Raw genomic sequence first — 23,741 nt, 5'->3', positions numbered from 1 at the left:
CACACAGGATAGGATTAGATACACAGCTCAGTAGTCAGTATCACACAGGATAGGAATAGAACCACGGCTCAGCAGACAGTATCACACAGGAAAGGATTAGATACGCAGCTCAGCAGTCAGTATCACACAGGATAGGATTAGATGCACGGATTTATGTGCAATATAATCATTATAATTTGTTATAACTAACCACAATGGATACTATGCCCAGGCAAAGCCGGGCTCTTCAGCTAGTTATTAATAAGTTAGATTTTCGGAGAGGCTTAAGGCCCTGAAACACAATTGATGGCTGTAGGACAAATGATGCTTTAACCTATTGTTCAGCCAACAACCATCTCGGCCATCTCTCCCATATACAGGAGTGCTTTTTTGACCAAGTTCTCCTGTGTTCCCAGAAAGCCACTGAAAGACATCTCTGGTAGCGGCTTACTTCGAGGAGAACATAGGGATAGGCAGTCTGAAATTGGACGTGCCCAATTGTCGTCTCACCAATACACATTAGCGTGTTTTCCAAACCCATCGATCTTGACATTAGTCTGAAGTATATAGAGGGCTTCAGTGTTAGAGGGGTTACCCAGACTTGAGGTTCAAGTCTGCAGTCACTGTATGTGACTGAAGACTTGTGAATCCTCACAGAGTGCACAGTGCCCACTGTCAGTATTCTCCAATGCTGACCAGAAGTATGCAATTTGAATACATGCAGACACGTGCTAACTAGACATGTGCAGCCTGGCACAATACAAGTTGAGCTAGCTTGGACATGTCTAGTCGGAATGTGCCCAGAAGTATGCAAATTGTCATGATCTCAGTCCGGGTTTGACTCGCACACGTGGGGTTAATGTCTGGAACCAGTGCTGACGACTGGCATTTCTGGGGTTAAAGGTTGTCTTCCCGATGCAGGCTTACCTGCACACCTGGGGCTATGATTGTGGCCTCTGCCTGGTTCTGGGAGAGGCTTCTTATAGCCTCAGGACACTCCCATCCCTGTCAGTTATACTCTTGCCCTTGGCATAGTGTGGTGACCCCTGAGTGTGTTTTTGCTGTGTTCTGGTTGCTTGATAATCTGTGTATGACTCGGTCTGTTCTCTGGATATTGCTTTGGATTCTGCTTGGTACCTTCTATGTCTGTTTGGTTTTGACTGCTGCTTGGCCCTGACTATCCGCTCTGTCTCATCCTTGGTACGTTACGGCTATCTCTGTGTATGAACCCCGTTTTGCCTGACTCTGAGTAATTCTGTATAGTGTCTTTCCATCTCACTAAGCAGGATGCTAAGCCCCGCCCCCTTACAGTCACATGACCATAAGTCCCGTGTCTGCTTGCTAAACTTCAGCATCCACAGGTCCTGTGCATCGGTACTTTCTGGCTGTACCTGACCCCGGTACCCCTACAGTGCGGGTGAGTCCCTGCTCAGCGGAGGCTGCACGCCGGCGCTGACAGGATCCTGACACTCACACTGGCTCAGTGAGCAATACAGTGCGGTGTTCCTGACACAAATCACATACAAGCATTCACATGACCGTTCACTCCCGACGCCATCACTGGAGAATCCTAACAGCACACTGCAGACTGATGGCAGATTTGTGCCTTGAGGAACCACCTTAAACACATGAACAATCAGGACTGATGAAAAAGTGTAGTATTTTTAGGTCAACCAACTTGACTTCCAATGTTTTTCTATGGAAAGGCCATCACGGTATTCTTGATTTTATGCACCTGTTTACAATGGTTTGGGTAGGCGCACCTGACCTTAAAAGGGTATTCCATCCTAAATAAGTTATAACTATCACATAATGGATAGGTGAGACATGTTGGATTGGAGAGGGGAGACCTTAACAGATCGCTAGAATGGGATACTAATGGTCATCCTCTACATGAAAAGAGTGCACTGAAATTTTAATGTGGTTTCACCCATCTGTATATCATCTAATCCAGTACATTACACCATGCTGCTCTCTGATCAGTTCACCATACCTGGAAGGGGATAACAAGGTTGACATGTTCTCCAACTTTCTTAATATAGGTTTGCCTCAGTTGCCTTGGTAATCGAATCTTTGGTGACTCTGTAATTACAATAAGTGAATATTACAAAATGTACTCCATATAGGTATTTTGTTTACAGCACTCCTTTAAGACAAAAAATGGAGCATGGACTTGTTTTTATAGGGCATTTGCCCTCTCAAACCAAGAATGTCCTCTGTACACTTACGCTTCACCCTGACCAATTTCTAACCTAGAGCTAGTCATGCACATTTGCTTAGAAAATGACCACCATTTATGGAAAATGACCACAGATGAGAAGCCACCGAGAGGGTGCATCATTTAGGCCGGTTTCACATTAGCGCATTTTCAGCGCGCGCACGGCCGGGGGTAGCTCCGCCCCCGAGCCGGCTCTCTGCCCGGCGTGCCCGCCCCTTGCTTGTAGCGCCGCCTACTAGCGGACAGCGGCGCCTGCGATCGGCGCACCCTATCTTTAGCATAGGGTGCGCAGATCGTGCGCAGGCCGTGCGCTAGTTGCGCTTTGACCTGCGCTGCGCACTTTTGACGGTGCGCCGTGCGTGCCAAAATCCGAAAAGTTTGATTTTGGCGCGCACGGCGCACCGTCAAAAGTGCGCAGCGCAGGTAAAAGCGCAACTAGCGCACGGCCTGCGCACGATCTGCGCACCCTATGCTAAAGATAGGGTGCGCCGATCGCAGGCGCCGCTGTCCGCTAGTAGGCGGCGCTACAAGCAAGGGGCGGGCACGCCGGGCAGAGAGCCGGCTCGGGGGCGGAGCTACCCCCGGCCGTGCGCGCGCTGAAAATGCGCTAATGTGAAACCGGCCTTAGAGAATATGCCAATGACCCAAAAATGCACCAAAATTGTGATTTTTTTTTTTTTTTTTTTTCACCACTATAGAGCATTGACTGTAGAGTTACATCCAACGTCCAAAAGAAATCATAAGTATGTCTTCTTCCTTTATATTTTCAAATTTTTTCAATTCACTCCTGGCTTAGGCCTCTTTCACGCTTCAGTCGTTTGGCGTCAGTCAAAATCTGCCCTTTTGAGAAAAAAACGGATCCGCCTTTTTTTTTTGGCGGAATCCATTTTTCCCATAGACTTGCATTAGCGACGGATGGTCGTCCGTTCCATCCGTCATTTGACGAATCCGTCGGAATTCGGCGTCCGCCGTCTGAAGTAGACGGACTTTTGAACATTTTTTGCCTACATCAAAAAGGCGGATCGCGACAGATCCATCGCGTCTGTCTTTTGTTATAATGGCCGCCTATGGGCGGCGGATCCGTCACTAACAGAATCCAGTGACGGATTCCGTTTTTTAACCTCTACACTACCAAGGGTGGTTTGCACGTTAACTACCGGGCCAATTTTTACAATTCTGACCACTGTCCCTTTATGAGGTAATAACTCTGAAACGCTTCCATGGATCCCGGTGATTCTGACATTGTTTTCTCGTGACATATTGTACTTCATGTTAGTGGTAAAATTTCATTCATATAACTTGCGTTTATTTGTGAGAAAAACGGAAATTTGGCGAAAATTTTGAAAATTCCGCAATTTTCCAACTTTGAATTTTTATGCCCTTAAATCACAGAGATATGGCACACAAAAAAGTTAATAAGTAACATTTGCCACATGTTTACTTTACATCAGCACAATTTTGGAACCAAAATTTTTATTTGTTAGTAAGATATAAGGGTTAAAAGTTGACCAGCGATCTCTCATTTTTGCAACACCATTTTATTTTTACGGACCACATCACATTTGAAGCCACTTTGAGGGGTCTATATGATAGAAAATACCCAAAAGTGACACCATTCTAAAAACTGCACCCCTTAAGGTGCTTAAAACCACATTCAAGGAGTTTATTAACCCTTCAGGTGCGTCACAGGAATTTTTTGAATATTTAAAAAAAATTAACATTTAACTTTTTTTCACAAAAAAAATTACTTCAGGTTCAATTTTTTTTATTTTACCAAGTGTAACAGGAGAAATTGGACTGCAAAAATTATTGTGCAATTTATCCTGAGCACGCTGATACCTGATATGTGGGGGGGAACCACTGTTTCGGCGCATGGCAGAGCTCAGAAGGGAAGGAGCGCCGTTTGACTTTTTCAATGCAAAATTGGCTGGAATTCTGATCGGACACCATGTCGCGTTTGGAGAGCCCCTGATGTACCTAAACAGTGGAAACCCCCCACAAGTGACCCCATTTTTGAAACTAGACCCCCTAAGGAACTTATCTAGATATGTGGTGAGAACTTTGAACTCACAAGGGCTTCACAGAAGTTTATAACGCCCAGGCGTGAAAATAACAAAAAATTTTTTTTCCACAAAAATGATATTTTTGCCCCAAAATTTTTATTTTCCTAAGGGCAACAGGAGAAATAGGACCCCAAAAGTGGTTTTGCAAATTGTCCTGAGTAGGCTGATACCCCATATGAGGGGGTAAAACACTGTTTGGGTGCATGGCAGAGCTTGGAAGGGAAGGAGCACCATTTGACTTTTTCAACGCAGAATTGGCTGGAATTGAGATCAGACGCCATGTTGCGTTTGGAGAGCACCTGATGTGCGCAAATAGTGGAAACCCCTAATTCTAACCCTAGCCCTAACCCTAGCCCTAACCCTAACCCTAACCCTAGCCCTAACCCTAACCCTAACCCTAACCCTAGCCCTAGCCCTAATCCTAATGGGAAAATGGAAATAAATACATTTTTTTAATTTTATTATTTTTCCCTAACTAAGGGGGTGATAACGGGGGGTTTGATTTACTATTTATGGCGGTTTTTATGTTTGGCAGCTGTCGCACGCTAAAAGACGCTTTTTATTGTAAAAATAGTTTTTGCATCACCACATATTGAGAGCTATAATTTTTCCATATTTTGACCCACCGAGTCATGTAAGGTCTTATTTTTTGCGGGACGAGTTGACGCTTTTATTGGTATCATGTTTGGGCATGTGACATTTTTTGATCTCTTTTTATTTCGTTTTTTGGGACGCAGAATGAACAAAAACCAGCGTTTCATGAATTTCCTTTGGGTGGTGCGTTTACGCCGTTCTGGGTGCGGTAAAATTTATAAGGCAGTTTTATTCTTCGAGTCAGTACGGTTACAGCGATACCTCATTTAGGTCGTTTTTTTTAAGTTTTGGCGCTTTTATGCAATGTAAACAATTTTATATAAAAAATAATTATTTTTGCATCACTTTATTCTGCGAGCTATAACTTTTTTATTTTTTCGCTGATGATGCTGTATGGCAGCTCATTTTTTGCGGGACAAGATGACATTTTCAGCGGTACCATGGATATTTATATGCGTCTTTTTGATCGCGCGTTATTGCACTTTTTGTTCAGCGGTAGGATAATAAATCATTATTTTTTGCTTCGTTTTTTATTTTTATTTTTTAAGGGGTTCGCTTAAGGGGTTAACTATTGGGAAAGTTTCATAGGGCGGGTCATTACGGATGCGGCGATACCAAATATGTGTACTTTTATTGTTTTGTTTTTTTTTATTTCCAAAAAATGAATTTTGGGGGGAATATTTTTTTTTTTTTTTTTAATTTATTTAGCGATTTATTTTTTATTATTTTTACACTTTTTTTTATTTTTTTTTACTTTATTACAATGTCCCAGGGGGGACATAACTGTCCTGTGACAGATCGCTGATCTGTCACATCACAGATCACTGTAACAGATCAGCGATATCTTACAGGCACTGCACAGGCTTCCTCATGCCTGCGCTTTGCAGGCACTGAGGAAGCCAGCTTCCTGCAGGCCCCCGGAGGTCCCCGTCGCCATATTGGATCCAGGGACCTGCAGGGAAAGAGCCCCCCGCAGCAGCGCTGCACATTGCGCTGCCGTGGGGGGCTCAGGGAAGCACGGAGGGAGCCCCCTCCCTGCCGATGCTTCCTTTTAACCCCCGGTACACCGCGATCATGTTTGATCGCGGTGTGCAAGGGGTTAACGTGTCGGGGGCGGTCCGTGACCACCCCTGACACATTGTGCCGGGTGTCAGCTATGATAATTAGCTGACACTCGGCCGCGATCAGCGGCGCTCACCACGTGGGCGCCGCTGATCGCGATGACGTAATATTCCATCCATGGTAATTAGGTCCATGGTCACATGGACGGAATATTACGTCAATTGTAGGTAAGGGGTTAAACTGAGCATGCCCAGAAATATTTCCAGTCATTTAATTTAACCCCAAAAGCCGTTCTGGCACAGAAAAAATTTCTCTCTCTCAAAAACGGATCAGGTGCATCCGTTTTTTGCCAATCTGCAACGGATCTGTTTTTTTACACTTTGACAGTTTGGAACTGACGTCAAAAGACTAAAGTGTTAAAGAAGCCTTAGGCTTATAAACTGCATCCTACAAAAATTTAGCAGCACATGATATGTATTTAGTCCATAAATATAACTTACGCACAATCTCCCGGATTGTCACTGGCTGACCAAGAGTTGCTGGCTCACTCTTGCCAGCTATATTGACGGCAAGGACTCGGAAGAAAAGTTTTTCCCCGGTGGGAAGACCCTTCGCAGTGTATCCACATCTTTCCACAAGCTCCTTGTTGGACTCAATCCATTCGTCGGCTAAAATAAACATAGATATTAAATTGTCAATTTACAAACAAAATTATTAACATGGTTATCCATATTTGTAAACATTTGCATGTATTTAGAGCTAAAAGTCAATTTTGTAGTTGGGTTTCATTAAAATTTTTGCAAAATCAATGACAAGGGAAGCAAAGCCTGTAAAAGTCAAATTTTGCAAACCTAATTGCAAAAATGATTTTTAGCTCAAAATACATATATTTCAGTTAAAGTAAAGTCCCCAAAAGATGGACAACCCCTTAAGAGAAAATCTGATATAATAGTAAGCAACTAATAAAATTATAAATATTTATTATTATAGTTCTTATAATAACAGTAATTACAACAATGAATTCTAAATATTTCTGGAATTGTTTCATTATTTCTATAATAATTTGGAACTATTAGATCTTAAGAATTTTTTATCAGAAATCCCCCTTTGTTAATCTCATATACACATGTATCAGTTATATAACTCAAATCTTCTAAGCTCATTGCAAAATCTTCAACACAGTCCCCCAGCATGTGCTATTTTTGAAACGTCCTCTGCACCTCCCGCCATAGCTATGGTGACATATATAGAAAATATTACCAGTACTTACTTCCTTCTTTGCAGTACTCAATGAGATACCCATCAATTCCCCCAGCGCCAATACGATCTGGTGGTCTCCATTTCAAAGTGCAGGTTGTGTCCGTTACGTCCTCAACTGTCAAGTGTAGAGGTTCACTCGTTGGAGCTGAAAGAAAGGATTTTGTTGGTTTACCATTAAATCTTGAAATATTTATATCCATTTTACAGGGTTTGTACCAAATTAATAAGATATCCATAGAAAATTAATGAAGCGGAAGTGTTCATGCTTAATTTCTTCATTCAGCCTGTGGTTCCGGGATAACGTATAACCGTTGTACAAACTCCTTGGCCCCAATTCATCAAGACTGGTGATTTTCTTGCTACTCTTAATAGGGGGCTAATATTGGAGTCAGACACTTCTGATTCATTATAGGGAACCTGTCACCAGGTTTGGCGAATATGAGATAAGGCCACTACCTTTCTGGCCTGACGTACAGAATTCTATAATGCTGTATATCTGCCCCCAACTGTCATGATCCATGCTTGATCAGGACTGATAAAAAGCACAGGTAACCTTTTTTTTTCTTAAGCTGCGCTTAAGTGTGGTTTTTGCCCCCGGTGGCCATTAGGATTATTATTGCACTGTGGTGTTGTTTGTTCTAAGTTTGCCCCCGGTGGTGGTGAGCGTCATTGCACTCTGTTTCTTTAGTTGAAGTAAGTGCACATGTTTATAATGCAGGCTTGATTGCTGGCTCTGCTATAAGAGTCACAGGTGTTGCAATCAGCGTTGGTGATAGTATTCATTTCAACCATCCATGGTGGAGGAAAGAGCTGGAGAGCGTTCCTTGCAGTACTGTCTTAGCCCTGGTGTGGAAGGAGTCATAGGGGATTTCCTTGTAGCTCTGACAGAGTTTGGTGGCAGCATTTCAGGAGGAGAGCTGCATTCTGGTGGTGGACTCTGTTGCCAGGAGCAAGTGCAACAGAGTAAAGCTAAGTGGTGTTTCCCTGTTTGTGTTTTTCCTTAGTGTGTATTAGTACAGCGGTGGGGCCAGTGCCTGCACCACCCAGCTCCCTAGCAAGGGATAGGTGTAGGGTGTGCTAGGGCAACAGGTATTCTGAGCGGCGCCCGGTGCAGAACCGGCCTAGGGAACGTTAGGAGCGTTAGGGACACTGACTCAGGGGAGTGCAGGAGGTTTCCACGTCCCCTTTCCCTATCGCAGGGCCCACCGTTGTAACTGTTTTCCCTTCCCCTTGTCTTGTTGTTTTAGTTACCGGCCTGCGAGCCGTGTCACACAGGATGGGTCCACGTGACACGAACCCGACCTGAAGGAGAAGAAAAAGAGCATTTTATTATATTCACCTACGGGGTGGTCCGGCTCCAGGGACGTCAATGTTCTTGGTGCGGCGCCACCTATCTTCTTACAATTGCCGTCCTCCTTCTTGCTTTGTGTGGATGACACGTCCCTATGTCTCCCTGGCATTACGCTCCTGTGCAGGCGTACTTCTCTGGCTTGTTGAGGGCAGAGCAAAGAACTGCAGTGTGCAGGCACCGAGGCTCTTTGACCTTTTCCGGCATCTGTGCACTGCAGTACTTTGCAGGGCAGATAAATGCCTGCACAGAAGATGTCGAGGAGACTGTGTGAATGACATAAGGATGCGTCATCCACATGAAGCAAGAAGGAGGACGGCGATCGTAAGAACAAGGGAGGCACCGGACCAGGACCAGAGACAACCCTCGGACCGTCCAGCAGGTGGGTATAATAAAAGTTCTTTTCCTTCTCTTTCAGGTTTAATTGGTGGCAGAAAAAACAGCATTATAGAATACTGCATATCAGGCCTGAAAGGTGGTGGCCATATCTCATATTGGCCATACTTGTTGACAGGTTCACTTTAAGAGGTGTATGTTTTGGAATGAATTAGGAGCGTCTGACAAGCGGAATGTGCCTCCATGAGCCATGCAAGAAATCTTACTCCAGTCAAAGAGTAAAATTTCTGGAATAAGGGACTTCACAGCTCACCATGAATTAAATATGTTCTGAACCTACCGTACCCCCCCCCCCCCTTTATTTTCATAGCTAGGAAAAATTGGCATGAAAAAGTCAAAGACTGGAGTAAGATTTATCGCATAATCAACACCACAGCTCTTCATGAATTAAATAAGCTGTGGTGATCTGATCAAGCTGTACCCCTGTGAAAAGGCCAAAAGTTTCACATTTCTGCCGACTTTGTGTTGTGTCAAAAATTTGTGACTTGTCAAAGCAATTTATGCCAAAATCCTGGAAAAATTGCTTTGATGAATCAGGGCATCTAAGTTTAAAAACATTAGAGCTGGCCAAAACATGTAAATGAGACCGTTTAGTAGTTCCATGTTTTTTCACATATTCTTTTACCCCCTATGACTGTGGCTACATGGCATAAAACAGTGGTGTCATGATCGTGAAAAATAGTGTGCCCCAACTCAACATTTTGCAAATGATTAGATGCAACTTCAAAACGACATATTGAGATTTTTATATTGTGCCACAAGTGAACTAATGGATACTTGCCAATACTCTGCCAAAAGTAGCAGAGTCCTCACATCAGCCAAGGCTCTAACACAATAATAAACTTCAGAAGTGTAGCCAAAGGTTATCCCCATTTGGAGCTAACTTTGGGGTCAATGATCTATCTATAGGGTCTAAGGGCCCCGTCACACATAGCGACTCACCAGCGATCCCGACAATGATATCAACGTGTCAGGATCGCTGGTGAGTCGCTACAGGATCACTGGTGAGCTGTCAGACAGACAGCTTCACCAGCGATCAGCACCAGCGACGCCCAGTGAGCGGCGTCGCTGTGTACTTAGTTACCAGCGCGCTGATGCAGGAAGCTGGTAACTAAGGTACACATCGTGTTTCTAAGGGACGTGCGTCACTTAGAAACCCGATGTGTACCTTAGTTACCTGCTCCCTTCATCAGTGCGCTGGTAACTAAGGTACACGTCGGGTTTCTAAGCACAGTGCCGTGCTTAGAAACCCTGCGTTTACCTTAGTTACCAGCTGATCGCTGGTCTCCCGCCTGTCACACGCAGCGATGCATGCTGGCCAGCGGGAGACCAGCGACCAAAAAAATGTCCAAGGCTTTCCTACAGCGATCAACGATACCGGCAGGGGGGTCGGTCGCTGATCGCTGTCACACACAGTGATCTCGCTGTTGTGTCACAAAAATTGTGACTCAGCACCGATCTCACTAGCAAGATCGCTATGTGTGACGGGGCCCTAATACTTAAGCGCATTACCCTTTTTCAAGCAATAAAGATAATGAATTGATAACCTTAAAAGTGGAGGAGCAGATATTTTGCACAATGCTTTCTAACATGTTACTGACTATTTTGCAGTTAGTTGGTAATATAATCATATTCAAATTTTTTACATCCATATGGAACTTAATCTAACCATACAGGTCCAAATCAATCATTATTGACCTTGTTACAACAGTTGGACAATTTTATTTATACCGGGTGAGTCATAAAGGACGGACGTTTTTAAACTAATCATAAAATCGTTAAATATTTATTAAATATAAATGTATTCACAGATTTGGTTACGTATACTAATAGCATTTGACAAATTCAAGTGTGGAAAACAACATCTGCCATGTGGTGGCCATTATCAGTGATGCATTTCCAAAGGCGTTCTTGGAAGTTGGCATCAACACGTTCCAACACAACTCTGTCGATTTGGGCAACTTCCACTCGAATAGCTTCCTTCAGTTCTTGTAATGATCGAGGCTTAAGCTTGTATACACGTGATTTGAGGTGACCCCATAAGTAATAATCGCACATGGACAGGTCTGGGGACCTAGGAGGCCAATTAATATCGCCAAACCTGGAAATGATGCGACCAGGGAAGAGAGGGCGAAGAACGTTCATTGTTGCTCCGGCTGTGTGGGCCGTTGCCCCATCTTGTTGAAACCACACACTAGAGATGGGGATATGTTGCCGTCGTAACTCAGGAACAAAGAAGTTATTTATCATGGCGATATAACGTTGTGAGTTCACGGTAACAGTATTGCCATTATCGCCTTAGAAAAAGTACGGACCGATCACGCCATATTTGCCCATAGCGCACCACACCGTTACCTTAGGGCTGTGCAGCGGTCGTTCATGTAATTCTTTCGGATTTTCATAGGCCCAATAACGGCAGTTCTGCTGATTAACCATGCCATTGACATGGAAATGAGCTTCATCACTCATGAATAAAATAAGGTTGTCGTTTTGCTCAATAATTGCTTCCATCTCATGTGCGAACTTCAGTCGCGCTGCGTAATCCCCGCGCTCCAACTGTTGCACAATGGCCAATTTATAGGGGTGGAAATGCAGGTCTAAATGCAAAATACGCCTTACTGTACGATTACTGAGGGCAAGTTCTAAAGAATGTTTCCGAGCAGATCGACTCGGACTACGCAGCATGGCTTGCCTGACGCGTTCCACATTTTCAGGGGTACGTGCCGTTCGTGGAGCCCCCGGTGGTCGTTTGTTCATTAGTGTACCTCGTGTACGGAGTGCTTCAACCCAACGTAGGATAGTGTTACGAGCGGGAACAGCTTGATTTCTGTGAATATTGAAATGACGCCGAAACTCACGCTGAACGGCTGTGATACACTCATTATTCTTGACAAAACTGTCGTACGCAAAAACGCGATGTTCTATCGTCCACGGCACCATAGCTTAAACTGAAACTAAAATAAAAACAATGCTTTCACCTCACAAACATAACCCCGCCTCCCGCACATCTCTACCTCCACCTGGTGGTGAGTTATAGCCACTTCAAATACATCCGTCCTTTATATTTAACGATTTTATGATTAGTTTAAAAACGTCCGTCCTTTATGACTCACCCGGTAGTACAACATGCAAGAAAAAAGTCCTTACCAATAGGCATGAATGGATTGGTGGTGGTGGCTTCTTGAGAAATGCCAATGGCATTGACAGCAAAGATTCTAATTTCATACAAGACTCCCTCAATCATATTGGTTGACTGATATTTAGTGTCTGTATAGGCTTCAAAGTTCATCTTCATCCATCGTTGACTGCCTTTCTTCTTTCTTTCTATATAATATCCTGAAGAACGTAAAAAACAAGCAATTAAAAAACGTCCTAAATAATCTGTACTACTACTTGGTTGCTTTGAATACACACATTATGCTTCATCAAATATAATGGTCTTTCTTTGATAACTTAATAAGACATTCTGGTGGTGGTTGATCCAATACACCTTTATTTGATGTCATGACTGGTCATGCCTGGTGTATAAGTGATTTGATTGACCTATCCTACTTTTGTGGTGGACCGCAACAATGGTACTTTCATTAATTTTGCCATGAATGCATAACATATTTGCACGATATTTTTGTGTGACTCAACTAAATCATAAATTATTTATATATTCTTATGCAAATAAATTTAAGATTGCTATGCACATTGTCAAAAACGTGGCCAAACCCATCAATTTCATCTGTATTGATGCCTCTCGACTGTCTCCCGACAGAGGACATTGGTTGAAAGGAGGATGTTGCATGATTAATTTTGATGTCCAATTCTTTAGTTCTAAGAGGACAGAAACAGCTACCATATGTATCTACCCTCACACCCTGGAGACACACACATACTTTGCCGAGTTCAACATATACAGTATATATAGTGCGTCAGGTAAAATAGTTATTGGTAACAGTTACTGAAAGTGTATGGGCACATCTAGGTAGATGCAAGAGGGCATAAAATTGTAGGTAAATGAAGCCAGTCATTAACATTTGGTTAATATTTGACAACCTTGCAGATTGGCCAAAGATCTAATTTTTGGGGAAGATTAAAGGTCCCCATGCACATTAGACAATCGTCATTTGAACCTACCGATGTAGATGAGTTTGGTCAACAGTTTAATGTTTATGGGGCCTCCAAGATGTCCCCCCAATAGATGATGTCCCAAGAGATAAGGCTCAGGCATGAACAATCCTTTTACTCTCTAAGAGATAAGTCGCCACCAGAGATGTCTTGAAGTGGCTCTCTAATACAAAACTCAGGAGAGCTCGGCAAAGGGAGCACTCTTATGTATGTGAAAGTCAGGCAAGATAGCTGTTGGCCAAACCACTGTATGGCCACCATCTATCTAAAGTGTGGAGGGCTAGAGATTCTCCAGATATCTGCTGCCATGTTGAGCAAGAAGAGATATCTGTAGGTCCATCAAGTGCTTTGTCAACACATATCCTGCATTTTTGGCCAGCTTGGTGGGATGACAGAAAGGGAAATCATGGCAATAAGTCTATAAAAAATGATTAATGAGGAGCGCAGATGTAACATTTTAGTGCAGTGGTAGGTCAAAATATTTTTTATTTTCTTTCATTCCATCTAAATTGATGAGAACATTTAATTATACTTAGAAAAAATGGGAATAATATTTTAGGCCTTACTAGGTTATGTAATAATCTATTCATAAAACCTTGGTAACAAAGTCACAAAGAAAAATGAAACAGATGAAGAAGATTATTACAATCCCTCATCTTAAAAAATCACTTGAACAGACTTGGGAGAATAGAATGAAATATATTTACTAAACAAATTTCTTACCTAAAATTTCTTGTCCACCATCATACTTAGGAGGATCCCAAACAACATCGGCCCAGTCCTCCCCAACACCAACAATTGTTATATTTTCTGGAGGATCAGGAACGTCTGAAAGGAAAAATATTGTTTGTTTTTTTAATTTTTTAAAATTGTTAATAAAAAGGAACATTTCCAATGCAGCTCAGTGTAATGTGTAGTTGACATTTTAGAAGATCTCTTGACAATAAAGTTATAAAAAAGTGTCCTAGTGGAGGAACACTCAGTGATAAGCTATTATCTGTGGGGAAATGTGGCAGTATCTGTTTAGTTTCCCTTCAGCACCACCACAGGAGAAGTAGAGCTTTACAGAGTGCTTATTTAAAGGAAATCTGACAGTAGGATCAACCTTCATAAGCTGTTTATATGAACATGTAGGTCATAGGACACTGAATAAAATGATACCTTGATAACTGATCTGATGTCTTATTCCAGATAAATACCTATTTTTTCAATATTATGTAAATGAGCTGTTAAGATCTATGGGCCAGACATAGATCTCCCTGAGAATCTGCCTTCAGAGCATATTTTAAATGAAAAGGAGAGTTACTGTGGCACACCAGGAGTCCAGTTGCCACTGTGGCATGGCCTCCCTCACAGTCGGTGATGTCATGCCTGGAAGCAAGGAGGAGTTCCCTGGTCAGGTAACATCAGCATTCAACACTCTTCCTGACTCCAGACCAGATGGGGGATCTTAAAACCCAGCTTTAGGGGAGCTTCCCTATAAGTTCTTGCCTGGAGGCGGGGTTAGGCAGTGAGTGGTAGGGACTGGAAGAGTTAGGAGCTTTTCCCCAGACGAGAATTGCAGTCTGAGTCAGAGAAGAGTTATAGAGGAAGAGAGAAGTCTAGGAAAAGTGGGGAGTGGAGCTGTGACCAAGTTCACCCCAGAACAGAGCGCTAGAACCAGACGCCGGAATCCGTGGCTGCACGGGTGCAACAGTCTCAGCAGCTAAATCCAGAGGACAGGGGACTGTAGGTCCCCTGGCCCATCAGACAATCGGGGCACAGCAGCATATGAGAGCCTGGAGCAGCCACAAAGGAGCGACACCTGCAATAGGCTCAAGCTGCCTGCCATATGGGCAAGTACAGGGACCATAAGGAACAAAGGCTCGAGCATAGCTTTAAGCAGCAAGGACCTCAGAGAACAGTGCAGCAAGGAGGCCTACAACTCCAACTGGCTTAGGGGACCCTAGATTGCTTCCAGGCTGTCCGGACCTCCATTTTCATCTGTTAGCAGTGCTCTGGTCTGCATTCCAAACCATCAAGTAAAGGTAAAGGAAACTACAGTTCATGTGTCTGCAGTTATTCATTATTCCTTCAGTCTTGCACCCCAATGTCACTATCCCTTATAAGAACTATAACTGCCCTGGGGTCTAGCTCTACCCGTGGAGAGCTGTAACAATTTTGCTGCATCACCAGCGGCCCCACCAGTCTCCTCAGGCAACGTTGGCCATCACGCCATCACCTTATTGCCGCACTCCATGGGTGGCATCACAAATTAATACCCTACAAACTTTCCTCCACGGACCGGATCATTACTGCCGCAACATTCCCTGAAGGACCGGCCCGGTATCGAGTACCCCACGGCCCTGTGGGGTGCACCATTGCCCCTTGAGAAAAGTAATGACTGACAGTCTGCTCTTCTGATCTTCATGTCGCACACTCCTTTCATTTAAAATAAGCTCTGGAGGCAGATTCTCAGCGAGATCTATGTCCGGCGCATAGATCTTAACAGCTCATTCACTAATTTAAAAAAATGTGGATTTTTCTGGAATACTACATCATTTTATTCAGCTTTTTATGCACTAAATGCCCATATAGACAGCTTAGAAGGGTTGATCAAACTGATGGATTTCCTTTAATGCAGGATAAGACTGGTCCTCCAAAGATGCTCTTCATAACCATGTACTCATGAGATGAGATCCTAAACAGGAAACAACCACAGAATTCCCTAATGTGGCTTATGAAAATTAGTTTTCTAAACCGAAGAACACATCTGATGAAATTGTATCACAACATGACAGTGTGTCTTTACTTACCGACAACTTTTACATATAGTGAAGCAGAATCTTCTCCAGAAGGATTGGTCACAACAATTTTATAGTTGCCTTCGTCTTCTCGCTTTGCTCCTTCTATGAAAAAGCTGCTTAAATCGGGTTTTGCATCAATACGTACTCTTCCATCAATTTCAGTAAACTCCTGGGAAAAATTACAATGCATTTAAAAAGTTGTAAAATATATATATATATATATATATATATATATATATTTATATATATATAAAAGGTGATTAGTTTTATGTATCATTTGTACATTTTATTCTCCAATAGCATCTTCCAACAATCCAATAGGCCTCGTCGCATGATGCAGGTTGTAGACTTTAACTTCAAGGTCGTGAATGTGATCCGTGTGAATATCTGAATACGTCATTATTAAATAACTGAGACTTATGTGGTGCTTTACGTGACTCATGGGTCAAGTATCTCCCAACACCAGAAAAATCTTGTTGGACGGTCAAAATTATTAATGTAAATGCAATTTTTCAATTTAGAAACCAAACTAGAGGAGATTATGCAATACAGTAAGGAATATTTATACATAGAAACCTACAAATCCTTCAGGGAAATGAGTTGGAAGTTTTGTGACCACTAAGAACATACATACCAACACTAGTGATAAAAAGACACAATGTGTTCTGCATCTCTTACTATTTGTACACTGGGATCCATACAGAAGATCTTATTAGCAGACCCTACCATGGGGACCAATGAATCCCTGGACTAGATAACCAGACTCGAAAGCTGGCCATACACATTAGATGGTTGTTGGCCATATCATGCTTTGACCAATTGCTCGGTTAATAATCATCTAAATCGAATCTCCCATACACAGGAGTGTTGGTTGGCCAAGAGCTCCAGTCTTCTCTATGAGAAGGTAGTTGACTGACAGCTTATTCCAGGGAGAAAAATGTGATTGTCAGCCCAAAGTCAGATATTCCTGATAGACATCTTCCACAACCATTATCGGTCCAACAGTTAGATATTGATGGGTTTGTCTAACAATAGTTTAATGTGTATGGGTGCCATAACTTATGGCCGCCCTATAGAAGTTGGAATCTGCTCCATGATATGCTTTTTTCTCATAAAAGGTTCAGTATGAATTACGTAAAATGCAAGGATTGTACATTGCTACACGATATCTTACAGCTAATATTCTCTGTAGCAAAGAGTAGAAAGATGGGTTTGAGTAGAGTAGTCATGAGAAAAGACAAGCTTAAAAAAATAACTGTGGCTGCTATCACTATAATGAAAGCATCTGAAATGAGCTCATGGAAAAAAATGTGTAGCGGCATCCCCATGGGTCATGTGTGTCTGTATCTAATCTGCTTTACCTGGGAGACAAAAAATAAATTACAAACTGCAAAAGTTTGACCATTCTTCCACTACAGGATAATGACAAGTTGTGTGATATCGATCCAGCCATGTTCCTTCCTATATCACCATAAATGATCTCTAACTTCTAGACCTTGTTAACTAGTAACACAAATCAAGCTGATGAATCAAGGTCACATTAAAACAATTAATGGGAACATACTGTAGGTTTCGAATAAGTTCCTTGATCCATTCTTCATGGAATTAACAATAGTAATGATCTTACCACATCTTCCTTAAACCAAGTAACAGTTGGGGCAGGTTCTCCAGTAATTGGGACATCAAAGCGTAACTTGTTTCCTGCCACAACTATTATGGTGTTGAGCGGTTTTTCTCCACTGCAGTCAAGATGGATTTTTGGTGGTTCTTGAGAAAATAAAGATACAATAGTAAATTTACTAATGCTTCATACACAAATCTTAATCCATAACTATTTGGACTAAAATGTTCCAATTTTTTTCTAAATGTTAGATGATTATTCCTTTACCCTACCCTTGCTGGCACGTTGGAAAAATAACACATCACCCCATTAGAAGTCAAAGGGGTCTGTTGGGTCTTGTGATCTGTCCTATGACAGGTCAGACAAGGATTTGCGTCTTTCGTTATGGCAGATGTTAATAAAGCCTAAAGGTTCATTTACATGGTAGCACTAAATGACCGGTGATCGATAAATATTTACTGATCAGCCAATGTTTATTAACTTGTTGACCATGGTAAATGATGGAAATTGAATGGTATCTCAATTATTCTCGGCAGCGCCTGTTCCGTTTACTCAGGACAATGTGCTGCTGAGAATAATAAAAAAAGATCATTTTGCTCGATCATCCTGCATTTGGCATCATGTTTACACTGAAAGATTATCGACAATTGTTCTCAAGAAATGCTCGTTCACAATATTTCATTGTAAATTCACTTTATCTACAAATTAGGAAACTATTAGTGTTTTGAGTCATTTTTTTTTATTAAATAGTGATCTAAATAAAGCCAAATAAAAGGTTTAAAGATTATTTTAGTAGAGGGAAAAATTCTACAACTAAAAGAGGTTGTCCTATCTTGTATATTTGTAGCATATCCATGCACAATGTCATAAACGACTGAGATAGGAATAAGCCTTAAAAAACAGAATACGTATTTTGGTCTTACCTTCCAGTGGAACATATTCAATTTTGACCTCTGGAAAAAAGAAAAAAAATTATACCCTATTTATATATTTATTTTATGAGTTCATAAATAACTTTCTCTTTTTGTATTTTACTATTACTTATGGTTTGTACGACTTCTTGAATTAACTAATAATAATTACTACTTTCCATAGAAAACTTACATTTTCAGCATTAAAAACTGAATAAACTTATACTAAAAAAATAAACAATAAGGGTTTCAAATTGGTTTCTAGTTACGGTAGTTATTCTTTACCAAGGAAGTTGAGTTTGGCGGAAAGAGACAAAGCGTATCCATCAGGAACAAAGGTGTAGTCAGCTTCATCTTCTGGTTTGACATCATCAATCACCAACTTATGGATTCTGTAAGGACATAATAATAGAGAGGTATGTAATGGAGAAATTTAAAATTCTTAAAATGTAATAGACCCCTAAACATGTGTCTGCAAATTGAGATTCTGGTTTGGCTTTTATCCTAAATCATGTGGCAAGGCTCTTTAAAGGGCCGATATTGACTTTTTGGATTGCTACCTCAAATAGGTGACACTAAGGTTCAAGTTCTCTAAAGATGTGAAGATGTGATTTGCCCATTTAATTATCCGGAGGAGAACTGATTAGCCTAAAAGTCTCCTTACACTATTATGTCAGGCATGTCACTCTCTACAAGGAGAAACATTACCCCTTCAGACCTAAAATACACTACACACAAAACACTACAAGTTGAAAAATGCTCAGGGCAAGGTGAGTGGTCCTTCATTTGGTAAAGTCAAATTTGCTACTGTATCTCTTCTGACTTCCCCACAAACATGAGCACTTAGTTCACTTGCACATAATTGTGTTTTCAATGAGAAAAGTAACATCTGTTGCAGCATATTTTCACATTGGAAAATGAAAGTTGAAATTCAACATTATTTGTCGGTAAAGCATATGAAAGCCTCCATAATACCTAAATAGATGGTTGGTCCTGTCGAAATTTGTAGATGGGGCTGATTTTTTTAATTTGTATGAAGTCCTTAAATGGAATTTGGCACCAGGTTTTTGCTGCCCCATCTGAAAGCAGCATAATATAGGTACAGAGACCCCGATTCCAGTGATGTGTCACTTCATTTACTGGGTGCAGCAGTAGTGATACAATCATATTTTCATTTGCTGCACATCTAGCAGAGCTTAGAATGCTGAGCTGTGTATAACCCCACCTGTTATGTGTTACAGAACCACTCAGCACCCAGAATATGTTGTGCAGTTATATGTATGTATAATAGGTTCCATGTGAGATGCATGTGCCTAATGCATCAGTTCACAGGCTGTGCCCCTGGGCAGAGGGGACACGATATTCTCCTTTTGTTTTGTTGCTGGCGATCAACCCTCGGGCGTCCACCAGATCTTTTAATGTAGTCCTCTTTAACTTCTGGTAGTTGATTTCCATTCATTCCTTTCCTCCTGTAGAAGGGGTATCATATCCCACTGCTGCCACCAGTGTAACGGGGTCTACCAAGCTGGGGTACCTCTTTCAGTACCACCCCTTGTTTTCGGAGGTCCGCTCTGCGTTGGCTGGAGTCTGAATGAATGACGCTGGCTGTAATTCCTTGGTTACATGGGCGCATATAAAAGAGCACTGCTTCTCCACGTATTTCCAGTATTTACTCATAGGACACAGAATATATCACACAGATACAGAGGGCCGGCCAATAGAAAAGCGGCAGGCCAGACAAACATTACAAAAGTCGCAGGTGGCCGGAGCCTGCCGATGTTTACTGTGGGAATTACAAAGGTGGGGGGAGGGCGGACAAAAGGAGAATATCGTGTCCCCTCTGCCCAAGGGCGCAGCCTGCAAACTGATGCATTAGGGACATGCATCTCACATGGAACCTATTATACATACATATAACTGCACAACATATTCTGGGTGCTGAGTGGTTCTGTAACATGTAACACCACTCACAACACTGATTGGCAATTTTCTGTGCACACTGAAATTTGCAAATCAGTGCTGGGGCCGTGGTTGGACCAGGAGGCAGTAGATACCTAATCCAGTAGTGATAATCTCCTGTTGATAAAACACCGATTGTCTTGAAATAGCAAAACACAGCTCAGTAATTGAAACCGTTGGAATTAGGGTCTAAGCACCAATATCATGGTGATCTCAGATTACACAGCAAATATGTGCTGACAGAAGCCCTTTAAATTCTGGAACAAAAGAACACGTATACCATGCCAAATAACATATCTAGAGTCATTTTACTTTATGACACCCTCTTCTGATTTAAAAAATGATGTCCTCCTGTCCATATGGAATTGTATCCCTTCCGGTCTTCGAGATCATGAAGTCTAGTCTCCAGTATGTTTTGTTCAAAGACAATAATTCAAAGGAGGTCAAAGAGAGGACCATTCTTGTTAGCTGTAGAAGATGGCTGCAAGTCTTTGGGAGAATATTGAGGGTACATGATTGACCTATGGAGAGGAAAGAAGATAAAATGTATCTATGTGTATAGAGCTTTTTACCTGCCCTTATGACTCATAGTGATGCGTTTGCTTGGTCGGATCTCCACCCCATTTTTAAGCCACCGGCCAGTCACTTTTTCATCTGAAACTTCACATTTGAAGACGGCTTGTTCGGCTGCCTTTACAGTCAAGTCAGCGATTCCCTGCAGGACTTCTAGCTTCTTATCTGCAAGAAATATTGACATCAACGAGCTTGAGCTTATAAATCCGGACAACAATCAAGCATTCATAGACAGAAAAGTACCTTCAATTACAAGGTCTGCTTCACAAGATCCGCCATTAGTTTCCACTCCGTATCGCCCAGTGTCTTCCTTATTGCTTTCATTAATGATCAAAATGTGTTTTTTGCCATCTTTTCTGAAACGATACTTTGTCATCTCATCACGAGTCAGCTCTACTCCATCTTTCGTCCTTTAGAAGTCACAAAGGTAATGTTAATATACCAGAGCTTCACTTATGGCATGACACACACGTTGTAAAATAAAAAAAAAATGTATCAGAATTTTGAGATTTACCAGACAACCTGAGCTCCTTCCTCTGACACCTCCACTTCTAATTCCACTTTGTCACCCACAAATGCTTGTTGGTCCTCAAGGGGTTTTTCAATTGTCACTGGGGGCTCTAATAAGAAAAGAAAATAAGAACTCAATATTCCAAAATATTTTGATTATGGGTTTGGTACTATGTCAGTGGAAATATGTTCACCTTTATAGAGTTATTTTGTTTTATTTTTCCATAAACCAATGTAGACATCTCCATCTTGGTTACATGCTCCATAAAGTTTTCGCTTTCAGATCTTTACCATGCTGTATACTGTTATATACGTGTATAAGCTCCTGTTGTTTCGCACTTCTGATGCTAATTATAGGTATAGTATCACAGTTGTCTTACTGAACCTAATATTATTTTGGATTACTGGTCTCACCCATTTTTTATCCTTTCATATTTATCATGGATTGTTTTCCATCCTTATTCGACTAGAATTTATATTTACTTGATTTTTTCCTATTTCAATTGATTTGTGGATTTCGTGCTAATGTATGTTCATATATCGATTTTTGTTCATGTGGGGTTAAACTGATGAAGGTCACTTAACCGAACCGTCTTCACTTTTTGAATTGCCTGCACTTTAAATAAATATATTCAAAATATTCTTTGATTTTCTACAAGTGCATCATATATAGAAGTGCCGTGGTACCGACATTCATGGAAGTCTGCATGATCCCTAAATGAACATACACAGGCTTGGACTGGTCCACAGGGGACCCGGAAAATCCTCCGGTGGATCTCTGTGCAAGAGTGGGCCACCATCCCATTATATGAGCAGTACTTTGCATTGTATACTTCAATCACTATGCACAGACAGAGACAGCATCTTATTCTTTTAACAATCTATCCAGTTTATCTAATATATAAAGCTCAAGTGTGTGCGTGTATGTATGTATGTGTGTATGTCCGGGATTGGCATCCGCACCATCGCAGCTACAGCCACAAAATTTGGCACAGTCACATGTCTGGACCCCGAGAGTGTCCTACGCTATGTTGTGAGGCGAAATTTTAACCCCACGCGTTACAATTCACCAAACAATTTTGCCCCTATCTACATAATGGGGAAAAGTGTGTGTGTATCAAGCCCCTTCCCTCATTATGATGTCATAATGGTTGCCATGGTGCCGCTGATGTCATCATAGGTTGCAAGCCCCGCCGCTCACTATGATGTCATAATGGCTGACTATGGGATGGAGGATGTGTGATGGGTATATGGGCACTGGACTATGGGATGGAGGATGTGTGATGGGTATATGGGCACTGGACTATGGGATGGAGGATATGTATGACGGGTATATGGGCATGGGACTATGGGATGGCGGATATGTATGATGGGTATATGGGCACGAGACTATGGGATGGAGGATATGTATGATGGGTATATGGGCATGGGACTATGAGATGAAGGATGTGTGATGGGTATATGTGCACTCGACTATGGGATGGCGAATATGTATGATGGTTATATGAGCATGGGACTATGGGATGGAGGATGTGTGATGGGTATATGGGCATGGGACTATGGGATGGAGGATGTGTGATGGGTATATGGGCACTCGACTATGGGATGGAGGATATGTATGATGGGTATATGGGCACGGGACTATGGGATGGAGGATAATTATAATTTGCTATAACTAACCACAGTTAGTTCCTATGCCCGGGCAGCGCCGGGCTCTTCAGCTAGTTGTTATATAAATTTGTGATTGAGGAAAATGTCACATTTGCATGTAGTTGAAAAGTGGGGCCCTGGAGTTGGTTACTGGTGGGCCCTTGTCACAACAGTCTGACATATATACGTCTCAGTGTTCATGTACCTTTCACAAAGAGCTCTGTGGAGCATCTTTCATCACCAACAACACACGTGTATTCGGCATCATCAGCCAGAGTACATTTATTGATAGTCAGGATTCTTTTAAGGCCAATATTCTCAAATACATATCTGTCAAGAGAAAAGATGTAACCGTTACCTAATTATTCCGGTAAATCAGAAAACAGTTACTTTTTCTGGAAATTCAAGTTTTTATGAATTAGAATTTCTGTTTATGAAATTAGGGTCATCTGCATCTGTAATGGAGAGGAGCTAACTTCTTGAAATTTGTTTTGACCGGATTTGCTTGAATTGAATAACATTCGTCTGGATAAAAATTGCTGTGAAATTGCAGTGAAAAGACATTTATTCATTTATTATGCTTTGATGTCGCTTCAGACTGCAAAACGTAATAAATGTCAGACAAAAATGGGTTAAAAAATAATATAAGAATATACCCACCGGTCATCTGCCAGACCCTCAACTGTCCTGCTTCC

At 41.8% G+C, this 23,741-nt stretch overlaps 1 protein-coding gene across 2 annotated transcripts in view; it reads right to left on the bottom strand.

Annotated features, from left to right (window-relative positions):
• LOC141085558 (myosin-binding protein C, fast-type-like) overlaps positions 1-23,741 on the bottom strand; it is a 184,662-nt gene that overhangs the window by 33,394 nt on the left and 127,527 nt on the right. For both annotated transcript variants that reach the window (XM_073571011.1, XM_073571012.1), the window contains 13 exons: positions 23,252-23,376; positions 21,401-21,506; positions 21,130-21,296; positions 20,886-21,051; positions 18,640-18,746; positions 18,367-18,396; positions 17,450-17,589; positions 15,832-15,991; positions 13,760-13,864; positions 12,068-12,256; positions 7,187-7,321; positions 6,417-6,584; positions 1,973-2,061 (listed from right to left, as the gene is read on the bottom strand). In XM_073571011.1, the coding sequence (XP_073427112.1) occupies positions 1,973-2,061; positions 6,417-6,584; positions 7,187-7,321; positions 12,068-12,256; positions 13,760-13,864; positions 15,832-15,991; positions 17,450-17,589; positions 18,367-18,396; positions 18,640-18,746; positions 20,886-21,051; positions 21,130-21,296; positions 21,401-21,506; positions 23,252-23,376 (1,687 nt within the window). The remainder of the gene's footprint in view (positions 1-1,972; positions 2,062-6,416; positions 6,585-7,186; positions 7,322-12,067; positions 12,257-13,759; positions 13,865-15,831; positions 15,992-17,449; positions 17,590-18,366; positions 18,397-18,639; positions 18,747-20,885; positions 21,052-21,129; positions 21,297-21,400; positions 21,507-23,251; positions 23,377-23,741) is intronic.

The sequence above is a fragment of the Dendrobates tinctorius genome, unplaced genomic scaffold, assembly GCF_039654945.1.
Source record: "Dendrobates tinctorius isolate UK_male_01 unplaced genomic scaffold, ASM3965494v1 ptg000028l, whole genome shotgun sequence".
In the NCBI taxonomy this organism is placed as follows: Eukaryota; Metazoa; Chordata; class Amphibia; order Anura; family Dendrobatidae; genus Dendrobates; species Dendrobates tinctorius.
The sequence above is the reverse complement of the archived record's forward strand: the minus strand, read 5'-3'. Positions and strand labels throughout refer to the sequence as shown.